We start from the raw sequence: 14,154 nt of genomic DNA, 5'->3' as shown, positions 1-14,154 counted from the left end.
ATTGGCACGGAGTATGCACACTGTGTGATGGTGCTCGCTTGAAGTGTTCGTGGCAAAGTAAGGGTAAGCTGGTACTTGCCAGCTATTGCCGCCACCCCCATTTTAAATAACCAAAAACGCCGTAAGTGCAACCACACCTATAACTTGCTTTTACAGGCTTTGGCTGGTTTTGGAAAGTATATTGTTTAAAATGTATGCTCATAATTTACTCCCTCCCCATCCCACCCTCATAGTGTATCTTATACGACGGAAACATTTCACACTTTCTTTGTCATCTACAACGATTTGACTGCTTCAAAAGGCTTTGACGTAGTGACAACACAGCTTCTTACTGTAATGTACAAACTACAGAGTTTTCTGTCTCTGTTCCCGGACCAAGTGTTGTACATTCTACAACATACTGGAATCTAAAGCACGTTGACGTGAACTCCTCAACTTACTATACGACAGTAAAAATGTGAAGTGTATATATAGACAGAATTGAATAAGTCCATTCACTTTGGTGCTTTTGAGCACAAAAAAAGAATTGGGCATAAGAAAAGTATGCTACTCCAGTACAAGTATGTATAGATTATGCTTTTAAAATGTAAAATAACCAAAAACAAAATAAATAAATAATTAAAAAAACAAACAAACATTAGATTGCATCTACATCTACTATTCATAATTTAAGATGCTTTTAATCCCCATCTCATTTAAAAAATATCTATTCATCAAATATCTATTCTACTAGTTATATTACAAGAATCCAGTCACAGGAAATAGAAAAATATCAACTATCACCAATGATGATAAGAAAACATGACAACCTGAACGAGCAGAAGTATTGCTATGGTAACCACCATTGTCCTTTGACATCATCAGCAAGTGCCATCCCCCTGGTGCTCTTATTGGCTGTCCTGATTGCCCTGATGTTGTAGGGAGGAATCGGCCTGATCCAGAGGGGGAGAGGGAGTGGGTAATTTGGGGTTGTGTGGCTGGGAGGTGCAAGTGTGTTGTGACTGTCAGATGGCTGTGTCCCAAAATACAGTTTTCTGTGTGGGGTAGGGGGGAGGACGGATCTTTTTGGCCCCGTTGCTCTTCCCGCAGGCGGGGAGGACAGATGCATTGTCTTGCTTGCACTGATTCCGCTCTTTGTGCCTATCCTCATGCCTGTCTGGAAGAGGAGGCCTCTCCAGAAATCTCTGCAGCTGTGGATGCTGTCTGGAACGGATCTCCGTACACAGGGTGCGTTTCCTCTCAATCTGTTCTAGCATAGTCGTATCCCCACATATCCATGGCATCTGGGGCATCTGAGGGACAGATTCAGTGCATTAAATGAAGAGAATACAGCTTTAGGTCATGGTTGCTTGCATACTGTAAAAGCCCTGAAAATGTGAATACTCATATCAAAACAATTAACAAAGAAAGTTAAAAAAAAAAGTCAAGTCAAAATGCATTTATAAAGCACGTTTACACAGCTGAGTTTGACCAAAGTGCTCTACATAATCACAGCTTGTTACAGGCTAAAAACATCAGTAAAGACGACATCTGCTTACCTGACTTTGATGTGTCTCTGATACTCTCCTCTGTGGAGTTCCCATTGGCGAGGGGTTGCCAGGAACAGAAGTTGAGCGGCCATATTTAGGTGCTGCTTTCATATCTGCAAAGCAAAATCAAACTGTTTATTTTATGATATATATACAGATAAGTACATTTTATTCAACTGGATACTGCAATACTGGATCATGACCTCGAGGTCTTGGCTCTCACCATTTCCTGTTCCCATAGTCATTGGTGGGCTACCAGATGACCTCCCATGGTGAGTAGGTGTTGTCGTGGATGAATGTTGCCCTGACATTGTGCTGCCATTTCTCTCTTGTGCTTTTGATTGTTCCGTGCTGTAATTTGTTTTGCTTTCTCGTCGAGGCGTGCCCTCTGATCTATAGCCTCTCTCTTTGCTATCACACCTGTACTCCATAGCAGCTGAGCCATTCAAACTTCTGTCTTTGCTGTCCCTTCTCACCTCAAGGCCAGTTTTACGCACATTTTTACTGTCCTGCTTGGGTAGAGGAGGAGGAGGAATATCTGCTCCATTGTGGTTGCTCCGCTCTCTCTCCTCATTCTTGGATTCGGAGCTAAAGACAGCTCTGTCTTTACCATTGCTGCTTCTGGAAGCTTCTTGTCTGGGCAGGATCTCTGGTGGCTGGTCTATTCTACCTTCGTGCCTATGCTCCATGTTGTTCCTTATTCTCTCTTTGCTATCAGGTCCCGGTAACAAATCGGAACGATGGTCTTTGCCATCATGCCTATATTCTGGTGCAGCTCTAACTCTGTCTTTGCTCTCCTGTCGGGGGAAAAACTCCGGTGGTCTGTCTCTGCTTTCATGCTTTGAGTCCAAACCATTCCTTGCTCTCTCTTTGCTATCCAGTGTGGGTAAGAGCTCAGGTGGCTGATCTAGCAGTCTTTCTCTAGTTTCATGTCTGGAGTCTACACCATTTCTTGCTCTTTCCTTGCTGTCTTGTCTGGGTAACAGCTCAGGTGGCTGATCCAGCAGTCTATCTCTATGTTTACTGTCCTGTCTCAGCAAAGACTCCATGCCGTGTCCCTCGCTCCGATCTTTGCTGTCCCTCCTTGGCATTAAGTCACCGTTGCTGATGCCCTTGTCCTTGGAGTCTCTTCTTATCAAAGAGATGGTTTCTAAGGAGCTGAAGCTCCTGTCTTTGGACTCTCGTCTCATAGGGATGGGCTCTACACTGCTGCAGCCTTTGTCCCTGCTATTCCTGCGAACAGGTGGTGTTTCCAGACTACTGCAAGTGCGGTCTTTACTGTTGCGTCTGTGGGGCAGTTGCTCAACATTGTTGCTCCCTCTGTCTTTGTCTCTGTCCTTGTCTCTCTCCTTGTCTCTGTCCTTGTCTCTGTCCTTGTCCCTGTCCTTGTCCCTGTCTCTGTCTCTGTCTTTGTCTCTGTCTTTATCTCGGTCCCTCCGATGAGAAGACTCTTTGCTGTGACGCTCTTTGTCCCGCTTGGACTCCTTGCTGTGACTGTGACGTTCTTTGCCTTCGCGCTTGGACTCGCTGTTAGACTTGCTTTTGGACTCGGCTGTAAAAAAGCAGGACAAAAAAAAAAAGCACAATCGTTAAATTATTATAACATCCTAACTTACTCTGCTCTTGTTCATGATGCATTGAAAGTCAAATGACTACATAATATTAGTTAGTTAACTGGATTACTCTTGAAATATAAATAGGACATAATAAATGGCATAGTGTATACAAACAAGTCGTTTTTTTGTTACAGGATTATACACTACCACCAAATGTCCTCTAGGTGTCACTCCGTTCACACTGAAACAGCTGCAGGAAACCACTGGTGTTGGATTAATATGTGGGGCTCACACACATCTGAATTGTGCTTCTTTTATTTTGCACTAATAATAGATGGCACACGCTACCAGTAACACACACACTGATTAGCTGACTCTGAATTCAGTCAAACTCACTAAAATAGCTCATTCTGCCAATTTACATTCCAGCATGGAGTGTAGCAAATGCTGAATAGGAGTCATAAGTATGTCATTTATTAAAGCATTAATAAAACTACTTTAGATGATTGCAGCACCACTAAATATGTATATGCATATAGAGGCTGTGCCTCTATATGGTTTGGATGTGGGCTTTAACATACATCCCCATAAACGAGAATAGAGCTACCCTGTCATGCCCACATGTGTCATACATGGCTTTTAAGTTTGTGCTAACGCGTGTGTGTATGTGTGTGCGTGTGTGTGTGTGTCAGTATGGCGATTAACCGGCTGGTAAGTGGGTCAGGCGAGCTGCTGCTGCCTCTATTGCCTCAGAAATGGAGAGAGACGAAAAATTAAATCTCCATTCACTGTGTTAAATATGTGTTTTCTCATTACACGGTGTGTACTGTGTAGTCAAAGAGCAACACACACACAACCTGTCATTGGTGAAGCCCCACTAACACAGGGGTTGGGATATATAAAAATATAAGCTTAAAAGATCTGTAACAATACAGCACTCCCTGTTTAATAATGTTTGGTGCATGAGCTTTCCGTCTCCCAACAAAGCCCTCTCTTGATGTACATATACAATATATGGGACAAGAAAACAACAACACCATCAAAGGGCTGATTAGTGGGGAACCAGTGGGAATTCCTGGAACTTAAATGCAACACGAGACATTCTAATAATCACCTAAAGTTGGTTATTCAACAGGGATAATTAACGTAGCTGTTAATAACAAACTGAAGTGAAATCACAAGATTATACATCAAATGTGAATGATATTTATCAGTTAGTTGTAAAAAGCAAGAATCCATTACTTTTTTTTCTCAGCTTCTACTATCTCTATATGACAGCAACCCCAGATTCATGATTGGCTTCTCTAGTGGAGTACATGCTGATTGGACAGAAGAGAGAATCTGAAATCCTGTGATCAAGGGGAGATTTGAGTTCAGAGGAATAGTTATCCCTATCAGAAGCTCAGTGCTTTGTCGTAGACTGGCATGCCCTGAGCCGTGATTGGCTGCATTACCCAAGGGGAGGGAATCTGCAAATAAGAAACAGCGTTTTCTCCTCCTTCCTCTGTTGCTATGTTGTAGTTGCTAAGACTGTTCGGTGTGAGGATGGATATGAACTCTTTAATATATATAAATGAACTATGCTATCCTTCATGCATGTATGCCTGGTTTGAAATGGTATTAATTTACAGTAGATTTGAGAATATTGAGAATATTCAACCTTTATTTTTCTTTAATCAACTCTTTTTGGCTGCAACTTTATATCATTTGACCGGTGCTCATAATGAGCAGTCCCTGCTTTCTGTTATGGTTGCATGGATTTTGGTATTGCTATCTGTGTTTAAACATGATGTTTACGTATTTAAACGTAATGCTGCCTAATGGCCCAATGCCTTGAGTAGGTTTGAGGGACCTGCTGTCTGTTGGTCTGTAATCCCCCTCAGATTAAAATCATATGATCTGTATCAGACCTGGCTCATGGAGTCACAATATATACAGTAGATTTCGATAGTAAGGTTGTAGAACGCATGATAAACGTAGTACAATATCAACAGCCTTCTAATTTGGCATGGCTGAAATTGTTTACCAAAAATAAACACCATCGCTGATAAGGTAACAATAGAATACTGAAGATATAGAAAACATGATATATTCAAAGAAATGCAGTAAAATATGTCTACTCTTGACTTTTAGGGAATAAAAACAAAGACAATGTGTGTTTTTGATTAACTTCAAGCCACAATAATGAAGCAACTGTGCTGACTCACTTTCTCCAGGTTCTTTAGACTTTCGGCCACTTGTGTTTTTCTTCAGCATGTTCCTGCCTGTGGTGAACAGGTTGGTTAGTTCGTCCAGCGGGCTGGTGGGTGTTCGGGAGCGCCCTGTCGACACGTTCTGCATAGAACCATGGAGTCGACCCGCGCCATCTTGAGGTGGTGAGCCTTTGCCGTGAGGAGTGGCAGAGGCGCTGCGAGGCAGTCCCCCAGGGAATGGCATTGTAGCATCAAAGGGAGGTGTACGCATGAGGCTCAGAGGGGTGAGACAACGACCCATGCTGACAGGTGATGGACAAGCGGAGTGGCTGCGCTGATAGGAGGACGAGGAGTTTGATTTGTATAGGGTACACGGTAGTGGAGGTGCAGAGGAGCGCCCGGAGATGGTGAGGGTCGGTGTGGCAGTGAGCTCCCTGCGGATGTGTGCAGAGGAGGCTGGCTCAGTGGAGGATGTTGGGGATTTGCTGTAGGATTGGTTCTCCATCACGGGCAATTTGGTTACATCTAGAGGGGTGAGGGGAGACTCGTCTGAGTTGGGTGAACACTGTGCTGGGGCTGGTGGGAATACCAGCAGTGGAGGCCGATGAGTGAGTAAATTGGGAAAAGGTGCGGGAATGTCACAGAGGGGAATGTTTCGAGGTGTGGAACAGCGACTGAGCGGTTCAGGGTCATAGGGCGCTGGGGTGGGGCATGCAGAGCGGCATCCAACAGGATCGGTCCTGTACTCCATATCATCCAGAGCTGGGTACTTCATCTCCTCATACACCGACTCTCCTGGCTCCTCGTCCTCACTCTTCAGGGGTTCTCGTGTGCCAACATCAATCCCACCCATCTCTATGTAGACGGGTTCATCTTCACAGTCATCATTGGGGCTCTCGTCGCTCTGTGGAGGCGAGGTGACGTAGTGGAGAGGCTTGGACGGGCAGACCCCACTGCTCCTGTGGTTCTTGATGTAGGACTCATCAAAGGAAATGCTCAGTTGTGTGTTGGGGTTCCTCTTGGGTTTGGGTGGTGGCACCCTCCTACAGTCCTCACTGCATCCTTGAGCTGCTGAAGGACAGAGTGAAAGGAGTGAGTGAAAGTCTTAACACAAGCGTTACAGACTGAAATTGTGTTGTGACGTGACTGGTGTCACTGGATTTAGCAAAAGAGTGTAATTTATAATGAATCGCTAAATTAAACATCAGCATTAATATAATGCCTAGGACTGTTCTATGGGTCAAATGTAGATCGACGTATGCAGCTAAAAGCAATACCTTGAGTCAGATTTGTGGGAATAGTTGAGGCATATGCATGTTTCTAGGTCACATATATACAGCAGTGGAGCAGTATGTGAGTATGGTATCTGGGTCACACACACTGTGGAGCTTCTTTCTGATAGTGGTGACGTAGCATTGCAGAGTGAATCTCTTTCGATGTAATGCATAGAGACTATGAGCAATGTCCACGTTCTAGATACTACTGTACAGTATGTCCGAGACTAGCTGTCGATGCTGGTTGACGCACAGTGCTCTATACCACTAGGTCTGCTCACAGCGTATTTCTAGGTCAGAGATATTTAGAGAGTCCTTTCTCTGATATGAAGGAGGGGATAAGTGTAGTTAAGAGCTGGGCCATGTCTGAAATCTTCAAACTGCAGATTTTATGCCTTGAATAATTCAGACGTCAGATGGCTTGGGCACACATGTACTTCCCATAACTTTATGACTCACCACCATCACGGCATGCATGCATGTATGCACGTTTACACCACGCACTGCACATGCCTACACGCTCACATGTAAATTAGGACATGCATATACACAGTGTCACAATCTGTGAAGTATTCCAGAAAATGCTCTGACTGAGTAGGTGTATGTCGTCCTTGTTTTCTCTCCTATCTGAATTAGTGGCTTTGAAGTCTGCTGAAAATAGATTGGTTAGAGTCTTTTATTTAAGTGATGAAAATGACTGGAGAAAATCTTTGAATAAACAAGATAATTCAGTAGGATAAACAAAAGGCTATTAGAACATTTTCATGTTGTTTTGCACTAGTATGTTATGCGTTAATCAAGTTTGATGCATGTCATTGATGTTAATTTGATCTGAGAATGAAATGGGCCTCTTGTCTCCAAATTCTCTTTTCATTACCACTAATTAATTGGTGTTAATAAAATAATTGGCTCTGTCCAGATGTATTCCTGCTGTGTTTGATTGATATGATCTCCACAGTCTTGTGTAATCGCTTTCTTGATTTTGAGTTCATAGGCACGTTGAGTAAATGGAGTTAAAAGTGCACCTATCTTTTCCATAATTATCATAAAAGTAACAGGTTTGTAAGGTAGGTCATGAGATCTGTTTCAGCACTCATGAGGAATCCATCCCTCCAAACATCCAACTCTCTTCCTACTTCCTGTTCCTTCTCCTCATCTCTCTCTCTATTACTCCCTCTTCTCCCCCTCCCCCCTGTAGTGGATATGTTTACCCGCAAACCCCTCTCCCTCCCTCCCTCTCCTCTTGGGGAAATTGAATCTAGGTCAATCGCTCCTCCTGAATGAATTCTATATAGACAGGCTCCGCCCCTTCCCGCTACAGCGCCAGCTACAGAGCACGCAACCCTCCCCTCAGCCAGGGACACCCCCACACTCTCGCTCCGATTGGCTCTGAAGCCTCAGACTCCAGCATCTCTGAAGCCTGATTTGCCAAAGCTGTTCAGTATTGCTGTGATTGGCTGTGCTGCAGGGGGTCTTCGTTTCTGTGGGATGGTTGCCGTGGTGCCCAGGAAGATCTGTGTGCACGCAGAGATCCCCACCAATCTGAGGCAGGCTGGGCGACTCCCTAAACATCACATGGGCAGCATTCAAACTGAATTGGAGTCGTGGCTTTCTCCAACCTCTAATCCTCCCTGCTCTCACAGTCACCTGCCACTTGCCACTTAGACAGCTCTGTTCACATCAGCTGCGTTGAGCAATGCTTGTAACTTCATGCTCAGCACGTACTGTATGCTGTGATTAAGTAGTGAACGCTTTCTGTGGCTTGTTAAGGAAAACATTTGTCAATCTCACAGGTTCACAGCTTTTCTACACTGAGTTGTCGTACAATAGTTATGGTTGGATGGGTCTGTTTTATTGCTGTTACTGACTGACATTGCAGCAGGGTCTGATGAACACATCTCTAAATGGTGTTCGAGCTAAATTTCATCAGCAATTTACTTTGCAAACAAAAGACAAAATCAGACAACAATCCACACTCATCCATTTTTTTACGATAAAGCAGATGAGTCTTCAAGTCAATACACAGAACTAGTCACTATACAGAGTACTCATACATCAGTAGAAACAGTATTCATGTAGTACTAACAGCACTGAAGCTTAAATGAGAAGGTGATTGTGAATCATGTGGGTGAACAATGGGGAACAAATTACCTGTAATTTGTTTATCTGACCACCAACAAAGATACAGCTTTGTCCTGAAGACATTGGCAACCAAAGTTGCTCTATTTAATTGCTTTGGTATAAAACATTAATCCATATGTACAGTAGTTTATTTACATTTTAGTTATCACCTGTATTTGTGCCTAGTTCTGACCATGATGTTTCTGACCTCCATTGAACTTGTAACTAATTATTATTATTTCTGCGTCAATATGCCACCACTGTATCCCACAATTAATTAAAGTATGCAGTGAATATCTGGATGTCATGTCACTGTAGGCCACACATTGTTGAGGAGGACACTGCGGAGAGAAACTAAATATAGCATAGCAGTTTTGTGTGAAGTGCCACCGCCACTCACCGTCACATCTCTCCCCACGGCAAGTGGACATGGGACTGTGGTCCACCGCCTCAGACGACATGCTCAGCTTGGTCGCCGGGTCCCTCCTGGGCTTGGGTGGAGGCTGCTTCCTAGAGGTTGGGCTTCCCACTTCTTCCTCTCCACCTCCACCCCCACTGTTCCCACCACCGACAGAGTGGAGGGACTGGGAACGTATGGAGAAGCCTTGCCCACAGGCAAGGGCATGCGGGTGTGGCAGGGGCATGCGTTCCTGGGGGTCAGGCATGGTAATAGAGCCTATACGCAAGTGCTTGCCTTCAACTGCAATGTCTTCACCCGTCCTAAAACAGGAAGAGGGGGAGAGAAAGGGGAGAGGGGAAGAAAAGTGAAACATGTAAATATGAATCATAACAGCAGGGGTTTTCTTCCAAGAGAACAAGATACAAAATTACTGATAAATATTATGATTGTCTCCTGATAAGCAAATCACACTGTATGTTTGTGCTCGTCCAAATTTCCTCAAACGGCTCAAATGATGAGATTCTCAAGTTGGCATCAACAGATGTGTTAGTGCCACTGAAAACAGGGTCTCTCTCAGGGCAAGGCATTGATTTGAGTTTAACCCTGGTTATGACCGGAGCTGCTCACACAACCACACACAGACTGACACCAAAGAGTGCCCCAGCCTGTACACAATCAATCGCTGCAAATGGATGATTGGCCTGAATGGGGCGTTAATGATGTCTGAGTGTAGTGTGGTAATTGGTGTGTGTGTGTTGCAGAGTAAATGAGCTTAAGATCTGTTTAGGGAAAAAGGTTTGTACAAAAGACATAACACATTTACTATGAGTATATGCTCAATATCTGCTGGAGGAATTTGCTTTAAAAAATGTGCTTTAATGTCAACCTTGTGTTGCATTTGTGTATGTGTGAGAAAGCATGAGACAGAGAGACTTCTTGGTGTGGGTCTTTGCTGACTCTGGATCCATCCTGGCAAGCTGCTGGGCAGAGGTGCTTGGTGTGGTGGGTTCACTGACCAGGGACTTGTCTTTGCTTAGCAACAGGGTACACATAGAAACCAGAAACAAAGCCAGCTGCCGCCACACAATAATAACAATAATACTACAGTGCACGTGCTCAGCACAACCAACATTACACCTAACTTGCAACACTGAGATTCTACAGGAGTGGTTCCTGCTACGTGCATGCCACACTGCCAAGACCATTAAAAGAAAACGAAAAACAAGTTAAAAAAGAAAAAAAGTGTGTGTGTGTGTGTGTGTGTGTGTGGTGGTCGGGTGTCACTGGAGTAGTGGTGACTGGGTTATTTATAGGATATTTGCCCAGTGATTGGCTACAGGACAGACTAAAGGTGCACTTAGACCAGTAGGAGTTCACTTGTCATCAGGCAGCTCTGGTTCTCATCACTGTGACACCATGTGACACAGACAGACGAGACAGACACGCAGACAGAAGGGCAGGCAGACAAAGACACACATCAAGAATACATTTTGGTCAAGGGATGCTTACAAACAATGGCTGTTGTTGGCACAAAAAGGAAAGAGAGGGGAAAGCAGCCGTTTAAAATTTGCCTGCATATGCAAATATAAGTAAATATGTTTTAAATGTTTTTCAGCTCTATCTATGTCTCTCTCTCTCTGTGTGTGTGGGTGGGTGTGTGTGTGTGTGTGTGTGTAGGTGAGGGAGTGAGAGAGAGAGACTGTGAATAACTTCTGATGAAACACAATAAAAGAAACCCGGAGTGAGAGAGCAGCAGGCAGGAAGACCCGCCTCACTCAAACCTAGCACACTGATCTGATTGGCCTATGGCTGTTCCAGCTGTCACTAGGCAGAAAACATCTCCTGCAACTGAGCTCACACCTAATCTCTAAGTTTTTTTTTTTTCCAGTCCTTCTCCCTATTCTTCCATACCTTTGCATCGAAAAGCTCTTTCTCCCTCACAGTCACGTCATTTGTTTCCCCCGCAGCCTTTCTCACACATTTACATATTCTATTTTCCTGTTGCACACATCCATGCATGCACGTTGCACACAAGACAGCATGTGTTTATTTACGCACATGCAAGCATGGACACAATAATCTTCAGTTACTGCAAAAATGGGTCGTACCATTGACCTACTTCTCGGGCCTCATGAAAAATCCAGTTCTTTTTGTTTTGTGACACTTGCTCCACTAACTGTGTATTAATATTTAAGCTTTTGGCAGCAGCAAAGGGCCAGTAAAAGGATAGCAAGATAGATGCTACATTCCTCTGACACAACCCTGTGTGTCCCATTCACTAATTTACTATATATTACTGCATCAGACTAAAACAGCAGCGCACAGGAAGTGTGATTCTGTGACTTGGTTTTCTTTTTTTTATAGGCCATGAATACAGCCGATCAGCTCTGATCATACCAGCAATGCAAATGGACAATCGCAGTGCCTCCAAAAAGCTCCTGTTAAATCTCATGACCCTTTGACAGCAACGTGACAGGGTTCAAAGTGTGACTGTATACAGTAAATCAGCTCAGAAGATGCACATCTGTCCGCACATACTCGGAATCCAAGAGACCATAGAAGGGGTTTATCTGATAGACAGCTAACTCGCCACACCTGCTAAATACAATGTGGTAAGTCAGAGACACACTGACAACACAAACAATATTTTTGGTATCAAGCATTTCTTGCATCATATAAAAAATAAACACACAGTTTGGCTGTAATTTTGAAGACTACACATCTTGTAAAAAATAAAGGTTTCGTAAAAATCATTGAGCTGTTTAAGGGCACGTGTGCAAATGAATAAATCCAAACATTACTCAATATAGTGTTTCTCTGTGTGAAACATTGTGCAGCAGCACACATGACTGGTCTTGGATGAGGTAGACTGGATAAAATATTCCCTATATATAGTTGACAGTGATACTTGTCAAATCTTACTTTGAACAAACGGGACACTGTCTGTCACTGCCATCCCCCTCCATCCTTGTACTTTTTTTTTCTCTGACAGCTTTCCATTTAAAAATGGAGCAGCAATGACCTCAATGCAAGGACAAGTCCCAAATAAGTCCAAAAGTGAAAAAAAATTAATTATCCACTTAAGATCATGGGGTGCACCAATCCACATTTGCAAACTCAAAAATATGGCAACCTGCGATTACCACAGAGACCCTCTGGCCACTTGTTCCAATTCCTTACAACCTCTTCATCAAGTGAACACAGTGACATCCTTGGAGAGACCCACTGATACTTCTAAATCTACTTCACCACTATCTACTTACTAAACCCAGATCAATATGTTGTTCTATATTTCAAGTTTGTCGTTTTTTTACCTCCTTATGGCTTCCTCCTGTTTTCTCTTCTTGTCGTTTTTCTCCTGCAGGAATGCCCTATTTCTCTCATTCCTGGCGTGGTCCAAGTTCTGAGCAACCAGGCCGTTGTAGGCTCTCAGCCCATTTTCCTCAACATACTTGAAAAATCGGAGAGGTTCCTCCTCTTTGGAGCTCATCATTCTTCAAGTTGTTCCACAGCATTCTGATAGGGAAATATATAAAAAAAATATATTAGTATAACTAATTTGCCCAAATAATAATATGTACCGTAGCATCATACATTGGTATTTATTAATGCAAAACAAGCATGCCATTGGCCTGGTAGTTATAATTTCAACCTTCAGCTTTCAAGGTTAATGAAGCGAGATTGCATCAGCACCACGCCAACGTCACATATTGAGTTTGTACGATGTTCCTTTTTTTTTTTTAGATTTCTGGCTGTTGTTGTGTGGAGATCATGGCCTGAAGAAAGTCCATGTTGGTGGTGAGACTTGCATCATTCCTGTGTCTGCAAGAGTAAGTGTTTTCCCTCGAGGGGTTTCACTGTGCGAAAACACTCCACACATACACATACACACACACATACAATATTTAGCTACAGTTACTCATTACCTTCAGTTACAGTTCTGGCTGTGGTTAAGTACCGGCTGCTCATTTTCTCAGTTGTGTTTGCACATTCCCTGGCTGAAATCACTGGCTTTCAGAGTGTCTGCATAAAAGTGAAAAGAGCCTTTCATCTTCTGCCGTTGTAGCATGTGTTGGGCTCGGATGTGAAAATACAGGACTCCTGGGACAAACCCCACAGATGAAATGAACAATCTTAATAGACTGTGGTGCATGGATTTACACACATCACCATCATCTTGTGCTGGAAGTCTAAAAATAATCTTCTGAGCTTTCATGAATTTTGAGTCTTCCTTGCTGCCTTTGATTTTGTAAAACATATACATACAGAAGACATCACTGTCATAAGAAAACAGCATGGATGTTGCTGTGGAGAACAGCCTCTTCAATGACACATCCACATTGGTGCAATCATCCTGTGAATAACTCCTCCCAAAAGAGAACCAGTTTAAAATAGCTGTATTTGCACCCAGTTTTGATCCAACCCCTGCATAGTGCCGTTAATGATGTTATCAGTGTGCAAGCATTTATAGCATGCACATGCCCGAAGACCTGTGCGCAACTGTGAGTAACACGGTATATGCAATGTTCAACCGCCAAAGGTGAATTTTGGATGGATCAGTATTGAACAAGAAGCAAATCATGACTCCTTTTATGTAGGTCAGTGTTGTCAAATCAGCCAAAGACTCATGCCTGTTTATCTGTGAGAAACGCACTCAGTGTGAATGTGTGTACAGGGAGGGGGAGGGGGTGTTGTGATATTTGTATGTCTGTTTGTGTGTAGGCAGGCAAGGGCAGCATGAGGAGGGTTTGGAGGGCAGCCAGATGGAGATTGCAGGGCAAGAGAGAGCAGCTATTGTCTGGCCATCCTCAGCATCCCTCTACCTTACTGTCTGTCTACAAATAAGTGCAGCAGGGATCCTAGGTCATTCGGTTAATCTGCCAGTTCCACTCCTGATGACGCAACCTTAAAACTCGCTAAGCTTTGTTTTTTTTACAATCGATGAGAGCCAAAACACAGTGCCACCATCTTGTAGTAGAGCTCAAATCAGGACACAGAACCCTGGTGTCAAGTTGTGAAGAGGTTTCCCCCCTCTGCTTATCGGGACTTATCATCTCAGAGATGTGAGGCTGTAAGAAGCAG

The 14,154-nt window shown here is 43.5% G+C and overlaps 1 protein-coding gene across 1 annotated transcript; it reads right to left on the bottom strand.

The window, feature by feature from the left end:
* Positions 1-1,004: 1,004 nt before the first annotated feature.
* Positions 1,005-12,565, bottom strand: nyap2b (neuronal tyrosine-phosphorylated phosphoinositide-3-kinase adaptor 2b; the record flags this gene model as incomplete). The annotated part of the gene is made up of 6 exons (XM_083889554.1): positions 1,005-1,292; positions 1,539-1,642; positions 1,753-3,081; positions 5,266-6,348; positions 9,073-9,392; positions 12,387-12,565. The coding sequence occupies 6 exons, from the start codon at positions 12,563-12,565 to the stop codon at positions 1,005-1,007; spliced, it is 3,303 nt and encodes a 1,100-aa protein (XP_083745680.1).
* Between the last annotated feature and the right edge of the window lie 1,589 nt (positions 12,566-14,154).

This window comes from Microchirus variegatus, assembly GCF_963457635.1.
Source record: "Microchirus variegatus genome assembly, chromosome: 5".
Classification (NCBI taxonomy): domain Eukaryota; kingdom Metazoa; phylum Chordata; class Actinopteri; order Pleuronectiformes; family Soleidae; genus Microchirus; species Microchirus variegatus.
Note: the sequence above shows the minus strand (reverse complement) of the source record. Positions and strands in the feature narration are given on the sequence as shown.